Consider the following 27110-nt stretch of genomic DNA (forward strand, 5'->3'; position numbering starts at 1 on the left):
AAGATGAAGCTGCCGCCCTCAGTCTCCTGATGATCGCACAGGCGCAGCCCTCAGTGGGTACTGCGCCTGTGCGAGACTTCGTTCGGCAAGAGGGAGGGGGAGGAGAGGCAGGAGAGGCTGTGGCAGGCTGGGGGCGGCGGTTAGGAAGTAAAAGGAAGGCGGGCTGGGCACTGAAAAAGGGGCGGGACTGGGCTCTCTCAGAAGAAAAAAACGCCCCTCTGGGCACCTTCAGGACGCATTTCCTCATTGATCAAACTCGTTTTTTGAACTAACTGCTGGACGGATTTCAAGATTGAACAGCACAGCCTAATCCAGGTAAGCTGTGCTGCATGGCTGGTTTTAAATCGTTTTTTGCCTTAGGGGAGGTGACAGAATCCCTTTAAAGCCATAGTCGGATGAACAGGCCATACGGCGTAATACAGCGCCGCACACCTCACATCCAGTGACCGCCGAGCAGTGTCAGCACTAAACCCCGCCCATCAGTGACATCACCGGGCTCACTGCTAGGCGGGAGCCTCCTCCGAGCACAGCCCGGAACGTCTCCGGATCTAAAGTAAAAGCCCTTGTCATGCGCTGTGCTCCACTCAGAGGGCGACCGGGAGAGGAAGGGGTTAACCCGGAAAACCTGTAAGAAACAGTGATGTCACCCACCCTGACCTTCACCACTATCCTACCTTCAGCATGCAGCCCCATGTAAATACATCACTCCCCTGCCGCTCCAGCATACAGTCCCATGTAAATACATCACTCCCCTGCCTTCAGTCCCATGTAAATATATCACTGCCCCTGCCCCCTCCAGCATGCAGTCCCATGTAAGATACGTCACTGTCCCCTCCAGCATGCAGTCCCATGTAAGATACGTCACTGGCCCCTCCAGCATGCAGTCCCATGTAAGATACGGCACTGCCCCAGCCCCCTTCAGCATGCAGTCCCATGTAAGATACATCACTCCCCATCCTTCAGCCCCTCCAGCATGCAGTCCCATGTAAGATACGTCACTGCCCCCTCCAGCATGCAGTCCCATGTAAATACATCACTGGCCCCTCCAGCATGCAGTCCCATGTAAATACGTCGCTGCCCCCTCCAGCACGCAGTCCCATGTAAATACACCCCTCCCCTCCTCCGGGAGCTGCAGCCTCTGCTCCTCTCCTGCTCTGTAGAATCAGCTGTAAACGCTGAGGCCCCGCCCCCTCCATGACGTCACGCCTCCCAGGAGCCCCTCCACTCTAGTCAGCGGGGAGCCGGACGAGGAGCTGCCGCCGGGATGGAGGCTCCGCTCACAGGTACCAGGGGCCGACACTGCGGCCATGATGGGGGTGATGGTAGCGGAGGATAGGAGTCCGGAACTGGCGCCCTGCAGACCGCGTCCTCCTGTCAGTGCCGTCCGCAAACACGCCGAGAATTGGCCGGACAACCACCGCGTGCACACCGGCTCCTGTCTGACCGACTCCCGGCAGAGGGCGGCGTGAACGAGACCTAACGGAGACGTGACAGCCGGGACCGGGGGGGTCTGTCCTACTGCGCCTGGTGAGGGCAGCCATGAGTCACAGCCTTATCAGCAGTCCGCCTGCGTCTGGTCTCCTTATCAGCACTCGGCTAGTGCGCCTGCTCCTCGTATCTTTATCAGCGGTCTGCTAGTGCGCCTGCGTCTGGTATCCTTATCAGCGGTCGGCTAGTGCGCCTGCGTCTGGTATCCTTATCAGCGGTCGGCTAGTGCGCCTGCTCCTCGTATCCTTATCAGTGGTCGGCTAGTGCGCCTGCTCCTCGTATCCTTATCAGCGGTCTGCTAGTGCGCCTGCTCCTCGTATCCTTATCAGTGGTCGGCTAGTGCGCCTGCTCCTCGTATCCTTATCAGCGGTCTGCTAGTGCGCCTGCTCCTCGTATCCTTATCAGCGGTCTGCTAGTGCGCCTGCTCCTCGTATCCTTATCAGTGGTCGGCTAGTGCGCCTGCTCCTCGTATCCTTATCAGCGGTCGGCTAGTGCGCCTGCTCCTCGTATCCTTATCAGTGGTCGGCTAGTGCGCCTGCTCCTCGTATCCTTATCAGTGGTCGGCTAGTGCGCCTGCTCCTCGTATCCTTATCAGCGGTCTGCTAGTGCGCCTGCTCCTCGTATCCTTATCAGTGGTCGGCTAGTGCGCCTGCTCCTCGTATCCTTATCAGCGGTCTGCTAGTGCGCCTGCTCATCATATCCTTATCAGCGGTCTGCTAGTGCGCCTGCTCCTCGTATCCTAATCAGCGGTCGGCTAGTGCGCCTGTGTCTGGTGTCCTTATCAGTACTTGGCTAGTGCGCCTGCTCCTCGTATCCTTATCAGCGGTCGGCTAGTGCGCCTGCTCCTGGTATCCTTATCAGCAGTCGGCTAGTGCGCCTGCGTCTGGTATCCTTATCAGTACTCGGCTAGTGCGCCTGCTCCTCGTATCCTTATCAGTGGTCGGCTAGTGCGCCTGCTCCTCGTATCCTTATCAGCGGTCTGCTAGTGCGCCTGCTCATCGTATCCTTATCAGCGGTCTGCTAGTGCACCTGCTCCTGGTATCCTTATCAGCGGTCGGCTAGTGCGCCTGCTCCTGGTATCCTTATCAGCGGTCGGCTAGTGCATCTGCTCCTCGTATCCTTATCAGCGGTCGGCTAGTGCATCTGCTCCTCGTATCCTTATCAGCGGTCGGCTAGTGCGCCTGCTCCTCGTCTCCTTATCAGTACTCGGCTAGTGCACCTGCTCCTGGCTTCCTTATCAGCAGTCAGCTAGTGCGCCTGCTCCTCGTATCCTTATCAGTACTCGGCTAGTGCGCCTGCTCCTGGCTTCCTTATCAGTACTCGGCTAGTGCGCCTGCTCCTGGCTTCCTTATCAGTACTCGGCTAGTGCGCCTGCTCCTGGCTTCCTTATCAGTACTCGGCTAGTGCGCCTGCTCATGTCTTCCTTATCAGCGGTCGGCTAGTGCGCCTGCTCATGTCTTCCTGATCAGCGGTCGGCTAGTGCGCCTGGTTGGACTGGTGTCTCTGAGGAGTGTACAGTGATACTGGTAGCTGAGGAATAAGGATGAAGGATGCAGTAGATGTGCAGTGAGGGCCAGTGTGTGACATGTATAGACTCGGCAGTACACTGACTGCGGGGCCACTGTGACACGTTACATGTATGTACATAGACCCGCATTCACTGATGTGTGTATATCACAGCCGCCCCTCTGTCCAGGCTACTACTAACCTCACTACATCCACAGCCGCCCCTCTGTCCAGGCTTCTACTCACCTCACTACATCCACAGCCGCCCCTCTGTCCAGGCTACTACTCACCTCACTACATCCACAGCCGCCCCTCTGTCCAGGCTACTACTAACCTCACTACATCCACAGCCGCCCCTCTGTCCAGGCTTCTACTCACCTCACTACATCCACAGCCGCCCCTCTGTCCAGGCTACTACTCACCTCACTACATCCACAGCCGCCCCTCTGTCCAGGCTACTACTCACCTCACTGCATCCACAGCAGCCCCTCTGTCCAGGCTTCTACTCACCTCACTACATCCACAGTCTTCCCTCTGTCCAGGCTACTACTCACCTCACTACATCCACAGCCGCCCCTCTGTCCAGGCTACTACTCGCCTCACTACATCCACAGTCTTCCCTCTGTCCAGGCTACTACTCACCTCACTACATCCACAGCCGCCCCTCTGTCCAGGCTACTACTCGCCTCACTACATCCACAGCCGCCCCTCTGTCCAGGCTTCTACTCACCTCACTACATCCACAGCCGCCCCTCTGTCCAGGCTACTACTCACCTCACTACATCCACAGTCTTCCCTCTGTCCAGGCTACTACTCACCTCACTACATCCACAGCCGCCCCTCTGTCCAGGCTACTGCTCACCTTACTACATCCACAGCCGCCCCTCTGTCCAGGCTTCTGCTCACATCACTACATCCACAGCCGCCCCTCTGTCCAGGCTACTACTCACCTCACTACATCCACAGCCGCCCCCCTGTCCAGGCTACTACTCACCTCACTACATCCACAGCCGCCCCTCTGTCCAGGCTACTACTCCCCTCACTACATCCACAGCCGCCCCTCTGTCCAGGCTACTGCTCACCTTACTACATCCACAGCCGCCCCTCTGTCCAGGCTTCTACTCACCTCACTACATCCACAGCCGCCCCTCTGTCCAGGCTTCTACTCACCTCACTACATCCACAGCCGCCCCTCTGTCCAGGCTACTACTCACCTCACTGCATCCACAGCAGCCCCTCTGTCCAGGCTTCTACTCACCTCACTACATCCACAGCCGCCCCTCTGTCCAGGCTTCTACTCACCTCACTACATCCACAGCCGCCCCTCTGTCCAGACTACTACTTACCTCACTACATCCACAGCCGCCCCTCTGTCCAGGCTACTACTAACCTCACTACATCCACAGCCGCCCCTCTGTCCAGGCTACTACTTACCTCACTAGATCCACAGCCGCCCCTCTGTCCAGGCTACTACTCACCTCACTACATCCACAGCAGCCCCTCTGTCCAGGCTTCTACTCACCTCACTACATCCACAGCCGCCCCTCTGTCCAGGCTTCTACTTACCTCACTACATCCACAGCCGCCCCTCTGTCCAGGCTACTACTTACCTCACTACATCCACAGCCGCCCCTCTGTCCAGGCTACTACTTACCTCACTACATCCACAGCCGCCCCTCTGTTCAGGCTTCTACTCACCTCACTACATCCACAGCCGCCCCTCTGTCCAGGCTACTACTCACCTCACTACATCCACAGCCGCCCCTCTGTCCAGGCTTCTACTCACCTCACTACATCCACAGCCGCCCCTCTGTCCAGGCTTCTACTCACCTCACTACATCCACAGCAGCCCCTCTGTCCAGGCTACTACTCACCTCACTACATCCACAGCCGCCCCTCTGTCCAGACTACTACTCACCTCACTACATCCACATGTCCAGGCTTCTACTCACCTCACTACATCCACAGCCGCCCCTCTGTCCAGGCTACTACTCACCTCACTACATCCACAGCAGCCCCTCTGTCCAGGCTACTACTTACCTCACTACATCCACAGCCGCCCCTCTGTCCAGACTACTACTAACCTCACTACATCCACAGCCGCCCCTCTGTCCAGGCTACTACTAACCTCACTACATCCACAGCCGCCCCTCTGTCCAGGCTACTACTTACCTCACTAGATCCACAGCCGCCCCTCTGTCCAGGCTACTACTCACCTCACTACATCCACAGCAGCCCCTCTGTCCAGGCTTCTACTCACCTCACTACATCCACAGTTGCCCCTCTGTCCAGGCTACTACTTACCTCACTACATCCACAGCCGCCCCTCTGTCCAGGCTTCTACTCACCTCACTACACCCACAGCCGCCCCTCTGTCCAGGCTTCTACTCACCTCACTACATCCACAGCCGCCCCTCTGTCCAGGCTACTACTAACCTCACTACATCCACAGCCGCCCCTCTGTCCAGGCTACTACTCACCTCACTGCATCCACAGCAGCCCCTCTGTCCAGGCTTCTACTCACCTCACTACATCCACAGCCGCCCCTCTGTCCAGGCTTCTACTCACCTCACTACATCCACAGCCGCCCCTCTGTCCAGGCTTCTACTCACCTCACTACATCCACAGCCGCCCCTCTGTCCAGACTACTACTTACTTCACTACATCCACAGCCGCCCCTCTGTCCAGGCTACTACTAACCTCACTACATCCACAGCCGCCCCTCTGTCCAGGCTACTACTTACCTCACTAGATCCACAGCCGCCCTCTGTCCAGGCTACTACTCACCTCACTACATCCACAGCAGCCCCTCTGTCCAGGCTTCTACTCACCTCACTACATCCACAGCCGCCCCTCTGTCCAGGCTACTACTCACCTCACTACATCCACAGCCGCCCCTCTGTCCAGGCTTCTACTCACCTCACTACACCCCAGCCGCCCCTCTGTCCAGGCTACTACTCACATCACTACATCCACAGCCGCCCCTCTGTCCAGGCTACTACTCACCTCACTACATCCACAGCCGCCCCTCTGTCCAGGCTACTACTCTCCTCACTACATCCACAGCCGCCCCTCTGTCCAGGCTACTACTCACCTCACTACATCCACAGCCGCCCCTCTGTCCAGGCTTCTACTCACCTCACTACATCCACAGCCGCCCCTCTGTCCAGGCTACTACTCACCTCACTACATCCACAGCCGCCCCTCTGTCCAGGATACTACTCACCTCACTACATCCACAGCCGCCCCTCTGTCCAGCTACTACTCACCTCACTACATCCACAGCCGCCCCTCTGTCCAGGCTTCTACTCACCTCACTACATCCACAGCAGCCCCTCTGTCCAGGCTTACTACTTACCTCACTACATCCACAGCCGCCCCTCTGTCCAGGCTACTACTTACCTCACTACATCCACAGCCGCCCCTCTGTCCAGGCTACTACTCACCTCACTACATCCACAGCCGCCCCTCTGTCCCAGGCTACTACTCCCCTCACTACATCCACAGCCGCCCCTCTGTCCAGGCTACTACTCACCTCACTACATCCACAGCCGCCCCTCTGTCCAGGCTACTACTCGCCTCACTACATCCACAGCCGCCCCTCTGTCCAGGCTACTACTCGCCTCACTACATCCACAGCCGCCCCTCTGTCCAGGCTACTACTCACCTCACTACATCCACAGCCGCCCCTCTGTCCAGGCTACTGCTCACCTCACTACATCCACAGCCTCCCCTCTGTCCAGGCTACTACTCACCTCACTACATCCACAGCCGCCCCTCTGTCCAGGCTACTACTCACCTCACTACATCCACAGCCGCCCCTCTGTCCAGGCTACTAATCACCTCACTACATCCACAGCCGCTCCTCTGTCCAGGCTACTACTCACCTCACTACACCCACAGCCGCCCCTCTGTCCAGACTTCTACTCACCTCACTACATCCACAGCTGCCCCTATGTCCAGGCTTCTACTCACCTCACTACATCTACAGCCACCCCTCTGTCCAGGCTTCTACTCACCTCACTACATCCACAGCCGCCCCTCTGTCCAGGCTTCTACTCACCTCACTACATCCACAGCTGCCCCTATGTCCAGGCTTCTACTCACCTCACTACATCCACAGCCGCCCCTCTGTCCAGGCTACTGCTCACCTTACTACATCCACAGCCGCCCCTCTGTCCAGGCTACTGCTCACCTTACTACATCCACAGCCGCCCCTCTGTCCAGGCTACTGCTCACCTCACTACATCCACAGCCTCCCCTCTGTCCAGGCTACTACTCACCTCACTACATCCACATGCTGCTGACACATAAAAACCGGCTCTTACTCCATCGAGGCCAGGAACCTTGGTGACACATACCTATCATCCATGATGATTCCTTGTACCTTCTTACAAGAGATATCCTTGATATAGAAAATAATGTGAAGAATGTGAGACACAGGGACCAATTATAAAGTGACACCGGTTTTCCGAGATGTGGGAGCGTGAACCCGGAACACACAGATGGAGTCCTCTGCCTGTAGGGAATGGTGGGTGATCATGGGGACATGGTGCCTGGTGTTTATTGGGCGTTAGCTGGCGCATGCGCACACAAGAGTGAGATGGTAGCCAGATATTTGCCATTGTTCCTGTGCATAAAGTTTTGTGAAGATGACGTTGCGTGACGTGCAGTCCGTATGTGAAGACGGAGCAGATGTGATGTGCAGACGCCGCAGAGCACACTGTAGCAGCCATCTTGCAACTCGCTGGTCCATGAACACTTTGTGTACGGAGGAGATTTCAATCCACACGATGCGACTGTTGATAATGATACAGATTGCTGATTGGTGGAGGATTCCTTACAGCCGCTCTTCTGTAGGTCTTTAGACTTGAGAATTTGTCATCTACATCATGGCTTGAGAAAATCTTGGTAGAAGCCGAAACTTTGCCTCGTCTTATGTGTGGACTGGAATAAACGTGCAAGAGAGAAGACGCCGGTCACAATCTGTTTTATTCTTTGTAGTTTGGAGCGGAGCCGAGCCTGAACGCTGGTGACCTCGCATCTTGTTTATTATTGGGACACTGGTGCTGTCTTCACATATCTTTTATACCCCTGTATATAGCCCTTAAGAGTCCTTCACACATTACCCTCACAGCAGAAGTTAAACTAACTGGTCTATAATTACCTGTGGAGGATCTAGATCCTTTTTTGAATATGGGCACCACATTTGCCTTGCGCCAATCACTTGGCACTGTACCAGTACCTAGAGAATTTAAAAAAATTATAAACGGGCACAGCAATGACTGAACTGAGCTGTTTGACAACTCTTGGGTGTAATCCATCTGGACCCGTAGATTTACCTTTAACTTCTCTTGGACCATATCTACAGTTAGCCTATTGAGTATATCACTGGATGTACTAACAGCCCCGGCGCCACAGATATCGGCTCCTTTCTCTTCTTTTGTATATACAGAGCTAAAAAAAACATTTAGTAAGGCTACTTTCACACTTGCGGCAGGACGGATCCGACAGGCTGTTCACCCTGTCGGATACGTCCTTCCGCTATTTCGCCGTTCTGCCGGACCGCCGCTCCGTCCCCATTGACTATAATGGGGACGGGGCGGAGCTGTGGCGCAGTTCGCGGTGGGAGGCCGCCGGACTAAAAAGTCGGACATGCAGGACTTTTGGTCCGGCCGCCTTTCGTGCTGCGCCGGAGCTCCGTCCCCGTCCCCATTATAGTCAATAGGGACGGCAGCGGCAACACAGCGAAATAGCGGAAGGACGGATCCGACAGGGTGAACAGCCTGTCGGATCCGTCCTGCCGCAAGTGTGAAAGTAGCCTAACTCTGCCTTTTCCTTATCATGAGTGACTACCCCCCTCCCCCCCTTTACCATTATTTAGGGATACTACCTGCTCAGTTTATATATTTAAATAATTTTTGGAGTTGTTTTGCTCTCTTTTTCCACCTGCTGTTCATTTTGTATTTTTGCAGATTTATCTCCTTTTTACAGATTTTATTAAAGACTTTGTATTTTTTTAATTGTCCTTTTTTGTCATTTATTGCCATTTTTACAGTAGCTGTAGGCCTCGGGGGATTTAATTTTAGCCCTTTGTACTTGTTACCTAAAGGAATACATAGTGCAATTACTCAATGTGGATTAAAGCTCTCCTATTTATCCTTAGTATTATTATGTGACAGTATCATCTACCAGTAGCAATACATGGCCTGAGGGATCCATCCCTTTTCTTCACAAAGAAGAACCTGGCTCCTGCAGGTGATAAAGATCCTCTCTAGATTCTCCCTAATATAGTACGTCGACATAGCTTCAGTCTCTGGAACAGATCAATTGGACAGTCATAAGGCCAACGAGGTGGCAAAGTCTGTGCTTGTTTTTTTTTATCAAAGAGATCTGCCTAGCTTTGTAATGTAGTTGGTAAGCCATGCACACTTGTGGACAGGAAGCACTTCAGACAGACATCGGGTATGGCAGGCCTAACTCCAGCGCAACACCTGTTTGTGTGGTTGTCTATTGTATGTCGTACATAATAGGAGTCTAAGACGCATCCAGCTATCCTCTTAATGCTGTTGTCAAACCATTTTGATGGGGTTTCCATCAATTTCTAACCTTTTTTTTTATGAACCAGACACCCTCTTCTCCATTGTGTTAAATTGTATTCGAGCACCCGAAGTATTCGGCCGAGCAGTCGGATCTGCCGAGCATATCGATTCTCGAGCCGAACAGGTAATCGGCCGAGCATGCTCGCTCATCACTAGTTGGAACAGCACAGCCAGATAATTCATCCTTGATCTGGTCTGATGTAGTCGTAGTAGAGAGGAAGCCGCAGAAATAGTGCATCCGGGGTCATCAAACACTTTTTGGAAAATCTCCAAGAAGTCTCTCAGGTTGTTAGTGACTGGATCATTCCGCTCCCACAGCGGGTCAGTGCTTCTTCCGAGAGATGGGACATCACTAAAGTCACTGGTGCATTCAGTCGGGAACTGATATTACAGCAGCTTAAGTGCAGCGTACGCTGGTCTATGAATCCACGGCATTGCATGGGGACTCCAGTGTATCGAGGAGGAATCGATACATGAAGACCAGAAGCTGCCACGGAAGTAGCCGGTGGTGGTGGTGATGTTGCAGTGGCTGCAGAGGACTGCGGTACAGCTGTGAGAGTTGTCAGGGTATTCAGACAAGCATTAACATTATACTAGTATGACAGTATTTGCTCTTGGCGTTCCTGTTGCTGAGCCATTTCCTGGAATACTAAGGCTCTGCTGGTTTACGTCAGTGGGGTCTATGGCGAGAGCTTACTGTAATGGACAATTAGCGTGGACCTATTGTGCTAACTAATCAGTTAGACATTGGGCTAAATCTAAGGGCCTTCTCCTGGTGGTTCCTGGTATTCATCCTCAAACCCTGTAGAAAAGTCTGGACTTCAGCTCAGGGAACGAACCATGCTTTTAACTCTTGGAGGGAGAGAGGAGCGACACCTGTCTGGGACAGCAGCAGACACAAAGCATCAGCGTGACACAAAGTGTTTTGCAGACAAAGAACCGAGCTGTCTGCCAGTGTCTCAGAAGTGCTAAAACATCACTTACTAGATACTAATGGCATTCACGATGCTGCACACAGGACGTCTCCAGGTACCTCATGCTGGTGAATGGTGGCTGTATACAGCATAGACCCCAAAAATCATATTTTGTAATAAATATCTTATGATCTTCTTTGGTCTGTAATGTCAGGATTTTCGGCTTTAGGAAACCTACCAAATGACATTGGTTTAATGGATTACTATATCATATTCGTGTTTGGTATTTCTCGGTTGGTAATATATCCTGCATAACTTCCCAGTCACGTTATCCTTCTCAGAGATACCTACAAGAGGATTAAAATTATGCCATAAAACTTTCCACCTTTTCCATGTAATTAGCCAGCCCCCTTTCACATGACTAAGAGGAGAGTAGGGTGGTCGGCTACAGCCCCCTGTCACATGACTAAGAGGAGAGTAGGGTGGTCAGCTACAGCCCCCTGTCACATGACTAAGAGGAGAGTAGGGTGGTCGGCTACAGCCACCTGTCACATGACTAAGAGGAGAGTAGGGTGGTCGGCTAAGACCCCTGTCACATGACTAAGAGGAGAGTAGGGTGGTCGGCTACAGCCCCCTGTCATATGACTAAGAGGAGAGTAGGGTGGTCGGCTACAGCCCCCTGTCACATGACTAAGAGGAGAGTAGGGTGGTCGGCTAAGACCCCTGTCACATGACTAAGAGGAGAGTAGGGTGGTCGGCTACAGCCCCCTGTCACATGACTAAGAGGAGAGTAGGGTGGTCGGCTACAGCCCCCTGTCGCATGACTAAGAGGAGAGTAGGGTGGTCGGCTACAGCCCCCTGTCACATGACTAAGAGGAGAGTAGGGTGGTCGGCTACAGCCCCCTGTCACATGACTAAGAGGAGAGTAGGCTGGTCGGCTACAGCCCCCTGTCACATGACTAAGAGGAGAGTAGGGTGGTCGGCTACAGCCCCCTGTCACATGACTAAGAGGAGAGTAGGGTGGTCGGCTACAGCCCCCTGTCACATGACTAAGAGGAGAGTAGGGTGGTCGGATACAGCCCCCTGTCACATGACTAAGAGGAGAGTAGGGTGGTCGGCTACAGCCCCCTGTCACATGACTAAGAGGAGAGTAGGGTGGTCGGCTACAGCCCCCTGTCACATGACTAAGAGGAGAGTAGGGTGGTCGGCTACAGCCCCCTGTCACATGACTAAGAGGAGAGTAGGGTGGTCGGATACAGCCCCCTGTCACATGACTAAGAGGAGAGTAGGGTGGTCGGATACAGCCCCCTGTCACATGACTAAGAGGAGAGTAGGGTGGTCAGCTACAGCCCCCTGTCACATGACTAAGAGGAAAGTAGGGTGGTCGGCTACAGCCCCCTGTCACATGACTAAGAGGAGAGTAGGGTGGTCGGCTACAGCCCCCTGTCACATGACTAAGAGGAGAGTAGGGTGGTCGGATACAACCCCCTGTCACATGACTAAGAGGAGATAGGGTGGTCGGCTAAGACCAAGATTTACAAAAATAGTGCACTACAATGGTAAATGCAATTGACAATATATGGCTAAACTATCACACTGATTAAAATGAGGCTTTCGCCAATATATTCTTGTATCAAGAACATATTGGAGCCCGCACACCCCGTCAAGGTCTCTCAAAGTGGCACGCTAACCTATCTATGCCATATGGGCAATTACAGGGGCATAAGATCCGACACACACCGAACAACTCCCAGTTACCTCCAGTGTGAAATCACACATACAATGGGAGGAGGCTGTGAGTCCCACCTATCACTGACTCATGTGACTCACCTGAATGTCACCCATACATCAGAATCCAGGCACATTCAAACCCGGAGTTGCCCCACCTCCAGGCGTGCATGTACAAACAGAATAACGTTGTCATAAAAGGCAGAAAATGCTCAAAACCCCAGATGCTGTTGCACATTTCTAACCGGGGGAACAAATCCTGCGCATGTGATCCATTGCTAACGGCAATCCCCAGCAAAAATGCATACAATGGAGGATGCCGGCAGCGGACCACATGTACCCAAAGACATCCTACACAGAGGAGCCAAATGTGTTCTAGATATAAGAATATATTGTCGAAAGTCTCATTTTAATATCAGTGTGAGGGTTTAGCCACATATTGTCAATTGCGTTTTCCATTGTAGTGCACATTTTTTCTTTGTAAATGTTTGCTTTCTATAGCCAATCACATCCGCACATTTGGCTATCCTGTGTAGGATGTCTTTGCGGTACATGTGGTCCGCTTCCTGCATCCTCCATTGTATGCGTTTTGCTGGGGATTGCTGTTAACAACAGACCACATGTGCAGGATTTGCTCCCCCGGTTACAAATGCGCAACAGCATCTGGGGTTTTGAGCATTTTCTGCCTTCTAAGACCACTTTATTCTGTTATTCTGGTCGGCTAAGACCCCTTTAAAAATTGCATACTGAAAACCAGACATGGTCAGAGCCACGAGAGACCTCTGATGTAGGACTGATCGGATTTCAGCTGTGCTCCCAGCGTGGATCCTTAACCAATCAAATTCTGTACTGTTTTCTTATGTGTCTTTTTGTCATCTTTTAACCTGTAGCACTGTACTTTTTTGTATATTAAATATAAAAATTTTGTGAGTCATTTCTTACTGTTCTCAACATTCCCACATCCTCAAAGTACGGCTTTCCTGTGTTACCATTGAAAGTCGGTGTGCTATAGTGTCCCTATCATATTGTAGACCACAGCGCGTTCCTGTAATTGTTGTGCATCTGTAGTGTGGTCTTCCCTCCGCCTTCAGTTGACAGAAGGTTACTGTCACGGTACCTTCTGTGACAGAGGTTAGAAGATCTGAGAGACTGACTGCACGTGAGGTTACCTGACAGTCTCTTGATTCTCAGTGTTGTGGTTTGGTAATGACCATACCTCTTGTCAGGTGCAGCTTGTGGTCATTACTGCTTTCCCTACTTAGTTTGGTCTCACACGTCATACCATGAGGTTGATATTCTTTGCTTGGATTTGGAAAGTTGGTATGTGGACCTTTCCTGTGTTCCTGCTCATCCATTTTCTATAAGATAAGTTGTACTGCTCTTTATATTTGGTTGTTCCCCTGTGCTTGTCGTTACTAGGCCTCAGGGAGACGCTGGTTCGTTCACCTGTAGTCTCATTCCTTGCCACTAACTAGGGCATTTCAGGGCTCCTAAGGTCTAGGTTCCGGCGTATGTATTTTCCCAGGGTCTATACATACTGACAGGAGTCAGGGCCAGGTTTAGGGGCTTCCTAGGAGGTGACCTTTTCCCTCTCCCTTGAGGCCTAGTTCTGTGTCCCGCCCCTCCCCTGTATTCGTGACAGTTACAGCATTGTGTGTGGATGCATTTGGGGAGGGGGGGGGGGTCGCCTAACTGTTAAGTAGCCTAGTGCATAGTCGAGCATCTTGTTATGATCTTGATAGTAGATCTACTATCAAAATATAAACCAATAAATAAAGATGATTATTATGCGTCTTCCACCTGCTCAAAATGCCCCCCCTCTGAGGAAGAAGTGAAAGCTGAGTCTCTGGATGGAAGAGCAGCTCCAGGCCTGGAAATTATCTTGGGGTTTGGCAGAAAGTTGGTGAGGAGCAGAACATTGTTATTTAGGCCCAGATCACTAAACCTAGAAGTGAAGGAGCTGAGAGAAGAGTCTGATCTATAGACAGATCTACAGGAGGCCATGTATTCAGTCACTGTGTGCTTGTGTCTCCACAGATGGATCCAGGAGGAGAAATTCCCCCGAGAGATGTCCCCGTCCTCCGTATTCCCAGGACTGTCCAGAGGAGAAGCTCCCAGAGAACCATCAGGTAGATGGAGCTGAAGTCTCCCCAGAATCTGACCAGAAAGTGATGGAACCAAAGATCATTTTGCATTTTTCTTATTTAGGATGAAAATCTGATGGATATTAAGGTTGAGGTTAAAGATGAAGCAAAAGAGGAGACGGATTTATGGGGCGATCAGCAGGGTAAGGAGGGGAGCTGTCATGGGTCACCTGAATACTACTCCCATCATCTCATGTAATAATCTCTCCTGTCCCTGTGTGTTTCCTACAGATGGACTCATAGAAGGAAATCCCCCCGAGAGATGTCCCCGTCCTCTGTATTCCCAGGACTGTCCAGAGGAGAAGCTCACAGAGAACCATCAGGTAGATGGAGCTGAGCCCTATACACATCTATATAAAGGGGTCCTGCAGTCATATAGGGGTCATAGATGGTGGGGGTCTCCTATGTGGATCTGTTAGATTTCCCACCTGTCTGCTGTATTGTCCTGAATTGTTACAGATGACAAATCAGGGGGAGGATGTGACTGATATTAAAGTGGAGGATGAAGAAGAGCGGATGATGGGCGATCCCCCGCGTAAGAGTGAGGTGGAGGAGGACATTCCAGTCCATGTGACCAAAGGTATGGAATCATGAATGGAGGAAGGGAATTGGAAGGTTTCTTCAGGTGTTTTGCTGTTAAGAGCAAGTCTTCAGGTTTGGATATTCTGTAGAGACTCTTAACTGCAGCTACACTTCAAATGAAGGTTAATAGGATTTTATTAAATACAAAAGATTTGGTGGAGTATATATTTTTGAGAGTGTTTCTTACATGTCTAAGACATGAAGGGTAAGTGAAGGTCCTCCAAGTGCTGGTGAATTTTTCTTTTACATACACAGTAACTGGCTGTGATCGGCAGTAATTCAGATGCCCAGATTTGTGGTTTTTTTTTAACATTTTTTATTGAGCATTTCAAACAGAATACTTACACTGAGAAGTCCAGACGCCAAAGTAGTAAACAGAGTAAGAGGCAATGATTCAGAGCTGGTCCACAATACTCTGCTCAGACAAGCTCGGTGGATAGATATCATCTACATGTGGGTGATCTGTACGCTGCCGGATCTATCAAAGGAGACGGGGCAAATACAAACAAAAGAACAATGGCACTGCCCAGTAAATGGCGCCTACATATCGATTATATTCACTCTGAGAGAAGAGTGAATCCCAAGAGTGGCCCCAGACATGTTTGAAGGCTCATTACTCGCGGTCTCCCCCATACACACCCCACAGCATAGTCCCTCACTCCGAGTGGAATTGGGGTATCCCACTGAAGTCCCCTTTCCTGGTTCCATACCAGTTTTCTTACCCAGGGATGCCTTCGCCCAACTCGTGGGCCACTTTCTGTAAAAATAACTTGAGCGGGGGGGTCCATCAGAGCCAAGCCATGTCTAAAGGATGGTCTTGCGCCTGCCCACTGCCAGGACTACCTCTACTACATTGATAGGGAGTCCTGGTGCACGTATCCAAAACAGCCCATAGGGGATGATGTGGAACATAAGTGGTGCGGTGAATAGTCGTGGAGGTCATCATTTCAGTCACCGGCACTGTCCCACAGGCAGGGGTAAATGGCCGACATTGGCAGCATTCAGGGGTCTCAAACCAGTGCCTTCTAAAGCCTCTAAGTGGAGGATGCCTGGGTTTTTTATTGTTCCCTCTGGTCATTTAAGCAGGGCTTGTCAGCTTTTTACCATTGATGATCTATTCGCAGGATAGAATAGAGAGTATATGATCTGCACACCCAAAAATGTATTGGATTCAGGTGCATGTAGAGGGCAAATGCCAATCACTAAATATATTGAAATCCACGGCACTCCAGAGATATTTAGCAAATACTTTTTAATTGGTCATAAACCGTTTCCATACAGTATAACCATATCCTGAATAATTTCTAATTGAATAAGCCACATATAGTATCGTAACGTTTCGGTCAGGCAATTGACCTTTGGTAATCAAGCAGCATGTTTGGTTCTCAGGATAGGTCATCATTATCCGATCTGACTCCCGACACCCCTGCCGATCAGCCGTTTGAAGACAAAGCTGAGCTGCCTCCTCTGTTTACCTGCTCGCTGTAGTAATTGCAGTGGTGAGCAGTGTAATTACAAGTATGGCGCCCGCATTTACTTCTTTGGGATGGCTCCGTCTGTTCAAGTGCATAGGAAGATGCCGTCCCGTAGGAGTGAATGTGGGCGCCATACTTGTATTTACACTGCTCACCACTGCAATTACTACAGCGAGCAGGTAAACAGAGGAGGCAGCTCAGCTTTGTCCTCAAACGGCTGATCGGCGGGGGGTGCTGGGAGTCAGACCCCCCGATCTGATATTGATCACCTATCCTGAGAATTGGTCATCAATGGTAAAAAGCTGACAACCCCTTTAAGCGAACCAATTACAGTATAAGAAGTAGACTAATTCAAAGTCTCAGATTTCTCCAAATTAACCTTTAAATTGGACATACATAGATAAAAGGAATGGCGCGTCGCGGAATAGTCGTAAGGATAAGCAAGTCACCAGTGAAAGTGGCTGTGAGAGTAAGGGTTAAGGCTTATTATTTCTGGGGATTGTCTGATTTTCTGTATTGTAGTCTCCATAACCAGAATAGGCACGGGTGGTGAGAGTGGACATACCTGGTGAGTAACATCTCCCAGGTCTCAGTACCCTGCATGACGATTACTTATATCGGGAGGACTTTACAAAGACCAGATTTGAGAACCTTCTGTAAATTCATCTGATCCACTCTATCAAATGCCTCTTCAGTACTGGTGTTAAGAAGAACGAAGAGTACCTTGTACCGCCTGGCATCACATATGGCGTGGACGGACCCGAACTGTATTCAGTAAGCCTTCTCTGCTAGCAGCAAACCCCACTGCTTCCCGTCCCAATCTGTGCCTGTGACCTCACCCACCGTTTCAAATGGGTCAGTAACAGGGGCAAACACTTTTATCTTTCCGCTGACAGTATCACATTGCAGCCTACCAGAAATTGAGGGGGGACGCCATAATATCCCTAATCCTCTTTTATAATGTGCAGTTGGAAATCCATGAGGACCTGGGCTCTTCCCAGACAAAGCAGAGGACGGGATCTTTAAAGGGGTATTCTCATGATATACAATGGGGGCATATCGTTAGGATATGCCCCCATTGTCTTATAGGTGTGGGACCCGCACCTATATAGAGAACGGAGCCCCGAAAGTGAAGGAGGGCGCACTGCGCAGCCGTCCTCCATTCATTTTCTTTGAGGCCTGCGAAAATAGCCAAGCGCTAGCTCAGGTATTTCCATCAAGCCCATAGAAGTGAATAGGAGCGGTGGCCGGTCATGTGCGGTAAGCTCCCATTAACTTCTGTGGGGAGCCTGCTTGGTGGTGGCCGGACCGGCGTCCTCCAGCCACCACCATGCGGGGCTCTGTTCCCGATATAGGTGCAGGCACCTATAAGACAATGGGGGCATATCCTAACGATAAGCCCCCATTGTCTATGATGAGACAACCCCTTTAAGACTTCAGGCAAAGCTTTGCTGGAGCATCTTCTGACAATTGTGATAAAGTAGTGACGCTTCCCTATAGCAGCAGTAAATATCCTCCCAAGGCTCCTGTGTTTATTCAAAACCCTCCTTACAAGACCTTAAGATAATGTAATCAAGTCTCCGACACACTGTTCAGTCTAATGGCTGGCAGATCCCAGCGATCTTGGAGGTACCAGATATCCTTCAGTACTACTGGGCATCCCCACTGCGTTGTGTGACCTCTTGGGCTTCCCTCTCAGCTTAAAACATCGGAAGCAAATTGAGAAACTCTGGTTAAAGCCAATTTATCCAAACCCATTCTTCTGGTTGAGCCCATATACACCTTCTACTCCTAGGGATTTGCTTGGTCCCATAGTGCTTACTCGGGCCGTTTGGATCACCTGCTGCCATAAATTTCTCTTAGATACCCGACACTCTTCCATGACCTCCTTCTGGATAGTGTAACCACACATGCTACTGGTCCATGACTTCAAAAGAAAGTTTTCCCCTTCTCAGACCTAGTGGATCCATATTTGAGAGAGATGTCCTTTGCTGACCTGCAGGCTAAATATGCAGCCCTTCCCCCTCAGCTATATCCTTCTACACCCAAATTAGACACTTTACACTTTCCAGACGGCTTTTTTTAGGGGTGACAGTCTCCCTTCCGAATAATAATAATAATCTTTATTTCTATAGCGCCACCATATTCCGCAGCGCTTTACAAGTTCAGACATTGTAACCGGCTAATATACAACTGAAACACTAGAAGCGAGGGCCCTGCTCGCAAGAGCTTACAATCTATGGGAAAGTGAGGGTGACTCAAAAGCTGCTTGTGATCTGTACTAGTCAGGCCATTATTGTACTGAAAGCAGCGGTTTCGGCCGATCTGCTTCGGGTGTGGGAATGCATTTGAGTGACTCCGCAGAAGAGGGCCCTCTACTAGTGGATTCATTTCAGATATGCAATTCTCTCAAATCCAGATTCGGTCCGGATGACTAGGCATACATATACTTGGGAAAGACGCTGCTGGATAACACTTGGCGCCTCGATTAGAGTTGGGCGGTGAAGTCCTCATTATGACATATGAGGAGAACCAGAACCAGTACAATATACCATACTGATGCACTGGTATCATAGCCCTGATCTCCTCCATAAGCTACGTCGGGCAGTCTCGAAGATTTGGTTCCTCTCGAGGAACGCTTCCCCATATATTTTGGGACTGTACATTGATTCGCCCGTTTTGGTGCATGGTCATGGTCTGTTTGTAGTATCCTCCTTGACCCACTTAAATATCCGCTGAATGTCACACCCACGCCGGTTGGGAAACACGTAAATTATGGGTACAAGTGCTGACGGCAGCCCACTGTCTTATTGCCCGCTCTCTGATCTTTATGCCTAAGCTGCAGACATTAGAACGGTGGCTACATGACCCTCTACTGGAGGACAAATTGGATCTCTTTCAGTTCATTTGGGATACGTACTGGATCACTAACCCGTTATGACCTCGAATTTCACTGCAGTAGACCCTCCCCATTGCCCGATCCACTTCCTGCTGTCTGTGTCAAACATGTTGAATGTCTCTTATGTTTCTATTCCCCTTTCGTTCCCCCCAATGGTCTACTGTCTCTGGTTATAGCTTTTTTACTGTACCATCATTATGCAAGTAATTTCTTGGAATCGGATATGGGGTGATAGATCATAGAGAGGACCTGAGACAGAAAGACAGAGCAGTGTAAGATTTTACGATGGATCTGTCTCCATACCTTATACCCCCGATGTGGGATGCCGTGTACTGATTTATATCATGACTGTGGGACTGTCCTAGGCTTGGCTCCTATTGGAGATAGGTTTTAGGCCTAGTGCACCGTGTATGTAGGTTCCATGGAGACCTGGGTGCTATAGAGAGATTTTTTCATTCTGGGCAAAGACCACTTGCCTCTCTTAGGGAATCTGTCCATCTACCATCTATTTTTCTAGCTAAGTAGTGCCTATTATCAGGGTGGTTGACGTTGCAAATTCCCACTATGCAGCAATATCTAGGCTTGCCACAATCGGACAAAAACACCATCTAATTAGATGTTTTTTTTCTGATTATGAGATAGAGGAGGTCCAAGGGTACGCTGGGACGTTCGAAGGTGACATGACGGATATGTAGTGCTGACACTCAACCTCTTTGGCTAAAGTGTTACAACTCTTTGTCGTTTGGCCTTGGAGAGGGATGGAACGATTGGGCGAAACATTGCTGGCACACTGTTCAAAATTGTATTACATTTTTTTTGTTATATTTTCTTGTATAATTGTAAATTTTCTTTGAGGATTGAGTCTCTTTAATGAAAAATCCAATAGTGTTTATAAAAAAAAGCATACTGCATATGTTCCCAGCTTAATAGGGGGGTTTTATATTTAAATACTTTGTGAATTGAACAACAAATGACAAAATTTATCTTAATCCCAACAGAAAATCCCAGTAGGAACTCTGAGGGAAACGTCAGATCACAGAATTATAAAGAGGTCATGCATCGCTCTTCAGGAGAAAACCCTATTAACTTGAATGTACATCCAGGACTTCACTCTACGTATCTTTCATGTAATCCTCCTAATCATGAGGAATCTTCTAATCTACCACAGATTGGTACATGTCCATATCTGTCAGGGAATCCTCCTAATCAGGAGGAACCTTCTCCTGGCCAATCACAGATCGTTACCACAAATACAAGAAAGAAAGGAGGTAACGAGCTTTATTGTGGAGAATGTAGAAAGGAGTTTACAAGCTATGCTAGTTTTTCTGTACATAAAAAAAAGCACACAGGAGAGAAGCCACATTCATGTTCAGAATGCGGGAAATGCTTTATGATGAAATCAACTCTTGTAAGACATTTGAGAGTTCACACAGGGGAGAAACCGTATTCATGTTCAGAGTGTGGAAAATGTTTTGCAGATAGATCTGCTCTGTTTGTACATCAGAGAAGTCACACGGGAGAGAAGCCATATTCATGTCCAGAATGTGGGAAATACTATGTAGATAAATCATATATTATTAAACATCAGAAAATTCACACAGGGGAGAAACCATATTCATGTTCTGAATGTGGGAGACGTTTCTCAGAAAAATCAAGTCTTGTCATGCATCAGAAAATTCACACAGGAGAGAAGCCGTATTCATGTTCAGAGTGTGGGAAATGTTTTAGAAATATATCAGCTCTTGGGAAACATGAGAAAGTTCACACAGGAGAGAAGCCATTTTCATGTTCAGTATGTGGAAAATGTTTCACGGAAAAATCAAGTCTTGTTATACATGAGAGAGTTCACACAGGAGAAAAACCTTTCTCATGTGTAGAATGTGGAAAATGTTTTGCAAGTAGTTCACATTATTCAACACATAAGAGATATCACACAGGAGAGAAGCCATATTCATGTTCAGAATGTGGGAAATGCTTCACAGAAAAAGCCCAACTCCGTGTACATCTGAGCACTCACTCAGGCGACAGGCCGCATCAGTGTGCCGTATGTAAAAAAGGCTTTGCAACTAAATCAATACTTAGTAGACATGAAAAAATTCACACAAAGACATCCGTTTGAGGATTTTTTTTTTAATAAGAACTATCAATAAATCCCATTGTCTGAAAGAATACTATGGGCTGTAGAAGACTCTGCTTCGTAATATGTTGTCTCTCTACCAGCTGGATGCCACCACTCCCCCCATGCTTCACCACTCTGCCCCTTTATTGATTGATACCTTTTAATTGCGAACTGAAAAACATTACAAAATTGCATTTTTTTAAAACTACTCTGATCTCTTCAGATACTGTGCCCTAACGTGTCTGAAGAAGTCACATACTTATGCACAAAATACATTGGAATAGCGAGGTTGGTGAGACAAGTGATGTAGAGCAGATGACTAGGAGCGGACCAGTTGTAGCAGTAAATTGGGTTGCAAAATCCATGACAATAATTCCTGATCTGAGTGCGTCAAAGGTTGTCATGAGCTTGTACTGCCAGATTGTCCTGCTCCTCTGAGATTTTATATTCGCTTTTAATATCAGAACTTTCATGTCTGTAATGATGTAGTCATAACTATAGGAATGTTTTGGTACAGGTGGAAGACCTTTCCTTTTTTCTTTTGCGTTGCGATGAGCTCTTTATTCTTCTTCTAAGCCTCTGAAGACTATATCGCGTTTGGCTCTAGTGGAGGACACAATAGTGCTCACCAAGACTGGCGTTGAGTTGGCTTGGTGATCGCACATATCCACAGAAGACCAGCAACGCAACTGGAAGTAAAATGATGCCACGATATGCAAATACATTACACTGGCGATATCATAATCATTCCGACTGGATTTAAACAACAACTAAGAACGTTCCAGGAAAGCTCATCATTTTCATCCCACCATCAATTCCCCTGGTACCTGACGAATTGTAAGACCATACACAATGACCACTAATGATACAGATACCCAATACATATCAGGATTATGAGATCCCAGGTACCTTCACCTCCACCATGCCATATGCGATCTACTTCATGAAAATGACTAGAGATGATCGATTCGACTTCGGATGCTACATCCGAAGTCACTTCGCTAAAAAATTTGTTATAATACTGTACGGAGATCCTTCTAAGTACAGTATTGGAATGTACTGCCTCTGATGATGTGAAAGCTGTTATTCACCAAGTGTCGCGTGACTGTTGAATAATGTTGGTAATTGATTACTACAGCAAAAAACCTTGGAACCAAACTCTGCTTCGTTTTAAAGTGGGTTTTCACTGTAATAATCAATTACCGAAGTTATTCACACGTGACTTCCTGAATAACAGACTTCGTCTCATTGGAGGGAGTACATTCTAATGCTGTACGGAGAAGGATCTCCGTACAGCATTATAACAAATTTTTTTGCGAAGCGGCTTCAGATGTAGCATCCAAAGCTCGCTTCGCTTATCTCTAAAAATGACCTACTGGGGTCTTCATGTAGATGAAACTGGTCAAAAGCTTAGAATAAGAATGAACTCTCATCGCCAGAGCAAGGAAAGACCTACCTGTACCAAAGCATTTTTACAGACATGATGATCTTGATATTAAAGGGGAATTTTAAATCTGAGAGGGACAGGAGAACGTAGGAACACAATCTCATGAAAACCTTTGATACACTCTGATCAGGAAATAATGTGTCACATGGATTTATGTTTATGAATTTGCTCCTCAGATCTCTTGGGTTCATCATTATGATTCTCTGTAGCTGCCGCACCAGTTTCCTCCACCGTACATATTGGTCGGTCCTTCATAATTGTCTCCTCTTCCTCACTATTCCTCTGTCCTTTTGTGTATAAATCTACGACTCTTCAGATACTTGTCATCTGATGAAGGGACTTGAGTGGTCTTGTAAGCTTGCCGTTTTGCCATCTTTTCCATTAAGAGGTAGCTGCTACTAATGAATCTCCTTTTTATATTGGCTTAATGATGTCATTGAGAATTATGAAATTTTAGGGTGGTCGTCAATTTAAGTATAACCTCCCAAGCTGATTCTTTTTTCTCCTGCCTCCAGTTGAAACATATTAGGCAGAAACTGAGTATATCGAGAGAAGATATAATCCCTGTATCAGGAATATGTCAGATGGTGACAAGCCTCCCCCTCGGTTTCCTTGTTTGTTGTACAGTATTTTATATGATGTGCGTGTCACCTCCTCCTGGTGTATAAATGACAACCCCAATTCCCAAAAAGTTGGGGCAATGTGTAAAATGTAAATAAAAACTGAATGTGATGATTTGATTCTCCTAGACCCATAATTTATTCACAGTAGACCTTAGATTGTCAGCCCCACAGGGGACAGTGTGATATGATATTTATGTCTGTAAAGCGCCGCGGAATATGTCAGCGCTATAGAAGTGAGTATAGTAAAATAGAACACATAGCAGATGTTCAAAGTGAGATATTTTACTGTTTCATGAAAAAAATGAACTAATTTAGGACTAAGAGGCAGAAATCGACAGCGAGGCTCAGTAAGTAATCCGAGTGTTGCACTTTCCTATGAATAAATGGACTATTTGTAATGGGGTGAGTGCCGTGGACACATTTTTCATGCTCCATTCTATTTATGTTTTTTCGACACTGAGCACCCCCCTTATTCAATCTTCTTGTTGCTCTTCCACGACCTGGATTCCAGTGGTCTTGGTGAGTAGTGCCGACCATCTATTTGAGTCCCATTACTTTAGATTCTGGCATAAATTATAGCAAATCCAGCATAAAGTTTTGCCCACTTTCCCATGTCACTTTGGAAAAGTGTTGAGAATCTTCAAAAGTCGCAAAATACTGTGCACATAGGGCGCGCACCATATCATTTCTCAAGGTAGACACCTGCAACATTGTAAAACTTCCATTTTACATACACCGTCACCTTTATATGTCAAACTGTAATTAAGGCTCCTTTCACATCACCGTTTCTCCTTTACGTCCTCGGGCTCTGTTGAGGAGCAGGAGAACGGAAAGGACGGATTCTGCAGATAACTGAGACCTAACGGAGCCTAAAGACCCCATAGACTATAATGGGATCCGTTCGGTGTCTGCTCAGAACATGATTTTTGAGCGGAGACGAAAGTCCTGAGTCTCCGCTCAAAAATCATGGTCTGAGCGGACAACGAACGGACCAAATTATAGTCTATGGGGTCTTTAGGCTGCTCCGCTACGCTCAGTTAGGTCTCAGTTATCTGCAGAATCCGTCCTTTCCGTTCTCCTGCTCCTCAACAGAGCCGGAGAACGGAAAGGAGAAACGGTGATGTGAAAGGAGCCTTATAAATGAGCGCAACCCCCAAAACTGATACATTTCCAGAAAACTAAATTTTTTCAAACTACATCGAAAGAAACATTGATGCCTATAACTTACATCCAAGAAGATCAAAAATGTAAAGCTAATATAATAGGGTGTGAAGGCTTAAAAATACCTAAAATGTGGAGCCTGCTCACGAAAACACTAGAACAGGAGACGTGCTATATCTAGCCGTCATACACGGCCGCCATGTTACCAAAATCTGCATTTTATGGGGGCACATTGTGTACAAAACTAACTACACACCGCCACAACAGAGGCCCAGAAATTCTGCTTTGTGACTACTATGTGTACAGTCCTCATACAAAGAGTATACAGTCTGCAAAATCCCATGAGCTGTGAGGAGTTCATACACCAGACACTAAAGTAACGCCAAAAACACAAATGCTCCAAATGACTTTCCATTTATACAATTTTTTGGTATCGTAGAGGGTTTTCCTAAAGGGCATGATGTGGCATTAGTGACTACACAAGCATTTCTCTCATCGCTGGTTAGAAGGCCCTCAGCTGCCCATGTAGACAATACTGCCACCCCATCCATGCCAATAAAGATGGCAGCAGTCATGTGATTTACTCATATGACCTTCTAACCAGCGATGAGGTGAGAGAGATGCCTCTGTACTGTCCTTAGGACCACATTATGCACTTTAGGAGAAAATGTAAAGCCTCTAACTAAGGCCTTCAGATGGGTGTAATGTGGGCGCATTCTGCTGCGTTCCTTCAATGTGTTTCGACTCAACCCTGCTGTATGTTACAGGATTTTTAATACATGCCTTAATAAAATGAAGTTGATTCATTTTGATATATTTCATTTGGATTTATGAAGCGAGATTTGTGTAATGGAATCACCACCGAGATCTGGCCGGCTGGTTTTCTGTATTCCATACATACATTGTGTGCAGCACAAGACCCCGAAGAAGCTCCAGTCCTCATCACATAGTGATTTTCTGACTGTTGTACGTCAGGACCTGCCCCATCCGTCCCAGTTATCTGCTTTTTTTCTTAACTTTTGATTTTATTGCATCTTGGAATGATGTTTTGGGGCTTTGGAACCAATTACTAGTTTCTCATAAAGTTATGCACTCAAGTTACAATGGTTTCAACATCGAATGGTCATCTCGGAACCAATTAACACCGATCGCAGACGTTTAGCCTCAGATGTCATGTTCAAATGTGACCACATCATCTAATAGGTGAAAAACACAGGATCACGCACTCCCAGGATTGGACTGGCTCCCCCGTGCGGTGAGCAGGGAAGCCATTGGTTGAAATTGAAAGCCCTGGTCTCGCTGAAGAAACCAGGGCTTTTTAGAGTCGCAGTTCCCATGGAGCCCTGCAGGTGGCAGAGCTCTGTCAGGACAAAGCAATAGAGGATTAAATTGATTTACCAACTCAATACAATCTATTGCAGAAGCAATTTAAAAGGACTGTGCAGGACTACAAAAACATGACTGTTTCTTCCAAAAACAGCACCACAGCCTTCCATAGGGTGTGTGTGGTTTTACAGTTCAGCTCTATGCATTTCAATGGAGCTAAGCTGTGGCATCACTGTAATCGTACTGACCCGGAGAATGAAGGGAACAGGTCAGTTTTATCTCATAGGGAACACTGTAAAACAAAACCCATAAAACTATATACATGTGGTATCACTGTAATCGTACTGACCTGGAGAATGAAGGGAACAGGTCAGTTTTATCTCATAGGGAACACTGTAAAAACAAAACCCATAAAACTATATAAATGTGGTATCTCTGTAATCGTACTGACCCGGAGAATGAAGGGAACAGGTCAGTTTTATCTCATAGGGAACACTGTAAAAACAAAACCCATAAAACTATATAAATGTGGTATCACTGTAATTGTACTGACCTGGAGAATGAAGAGAACACGTCTGTTTTATTTCATAGGGAACACTGTAAAAACAAAACCCATATATATATAAATGTGGTATCTGTAATTGTACTGACCTGATGAATAGAGCTAACAGGTCAATTTAATCTTGGTGGGGGCGTGCCTGATGCCGAGCTGAGAGGACGCGCGCGTATGAGCTCCGGCTGCCTTCAGCTTCAAACAGCGCTGGTGGAAGCTATCTCTGGCCCTCCATACCTCCTTAACTGCCTCCACATCGCACACAGATGTCAGGGAAAGCAGGAGGATGACGAGGACGAAGAAGACTCCAGGTCCTCCAACAAAGTTAACTTCTTTGTTCTCCTCTGCGCCAATCCAAGATGGCACCTGCTCACCACACGAGGTATCGCAGGAAGTGCTGGGCTCCACATCTAAGCGCTCCACAAGGCTCCAAACGACCTCCGGAGCAGCAGACCAGTCACCAACGGCAAGGAAATCCTGCATTTCTAGTGGGGGTTCTGCCCACAGCTCCCCAATAGGAGGCAATCAAGGTCTGAGAGGGAG

The 27110-nt window shown here is 48.3% G+C and overlaps 1 protein-coding gene across 2 annotated transcripts; it reads left to right on the forward strand.

Annotated features, from left to right (window-relative positions):
• Positions 1 to 14907: 14907 nt before the first annotated feature.
• On the forward strand, positions 14908 to 23737 carry LOC122933873 (gastrula zinc finger protein XlCGF17.1-like). Of its 2 annotated transcripts, none has more exons than XM_044288960.1 (2): positions 14908 to 14962; positions 20337 to 23737. In XM_044288960.1, the coding sequence occupies exon 2, from the start codon at positions 20393 to 20395 to the stop codon at positions 21455 to 21457; it is 1065 nt and encodes a 354-aa protein (XP_044144895.1). In that variant the 5' UTR covers positions 14908 to 14962; positions 20337 to 20392; the 3' UTR covers positions 21458 to 23737. The 2 variants fall into 2 exon arrangements, with proteins under 2 accessions (XP_044144895.1, XP_044144896.1); XM_044288961.1 differs by lacking the exon at positions 14908 to 14962 and adding an exon at positions 17026 to 17213.
• The last annotated feature ends 3373 nt before the right edge of the window (positions 23738 to 27110 follow it).

This window comes from Bufo gargarizans, chromosome 4 (genome assembly GCF_014858855.1).
Source record: "Bufo gargarizans isolate SCDJY-AF-19 chromosome 4, ASM1485885v1, whole genome shotgun sequence".
Classification (NCBI taxonomy): Eukaryota; Metazoa; Chordata; class Amphibia; order Anura; family Bufonidae; genus Bufo; species Bufo gargarizans.

Excerpts from the sequence above, each read along its gene's own strand:
- LOC122933873 (XM_044288960.1), top strand. The coding sequence starts at position 20,393 with ATGCATCGCTCTTCAGGAGAAAACCCTATTAACTTGAATGTACATCCA.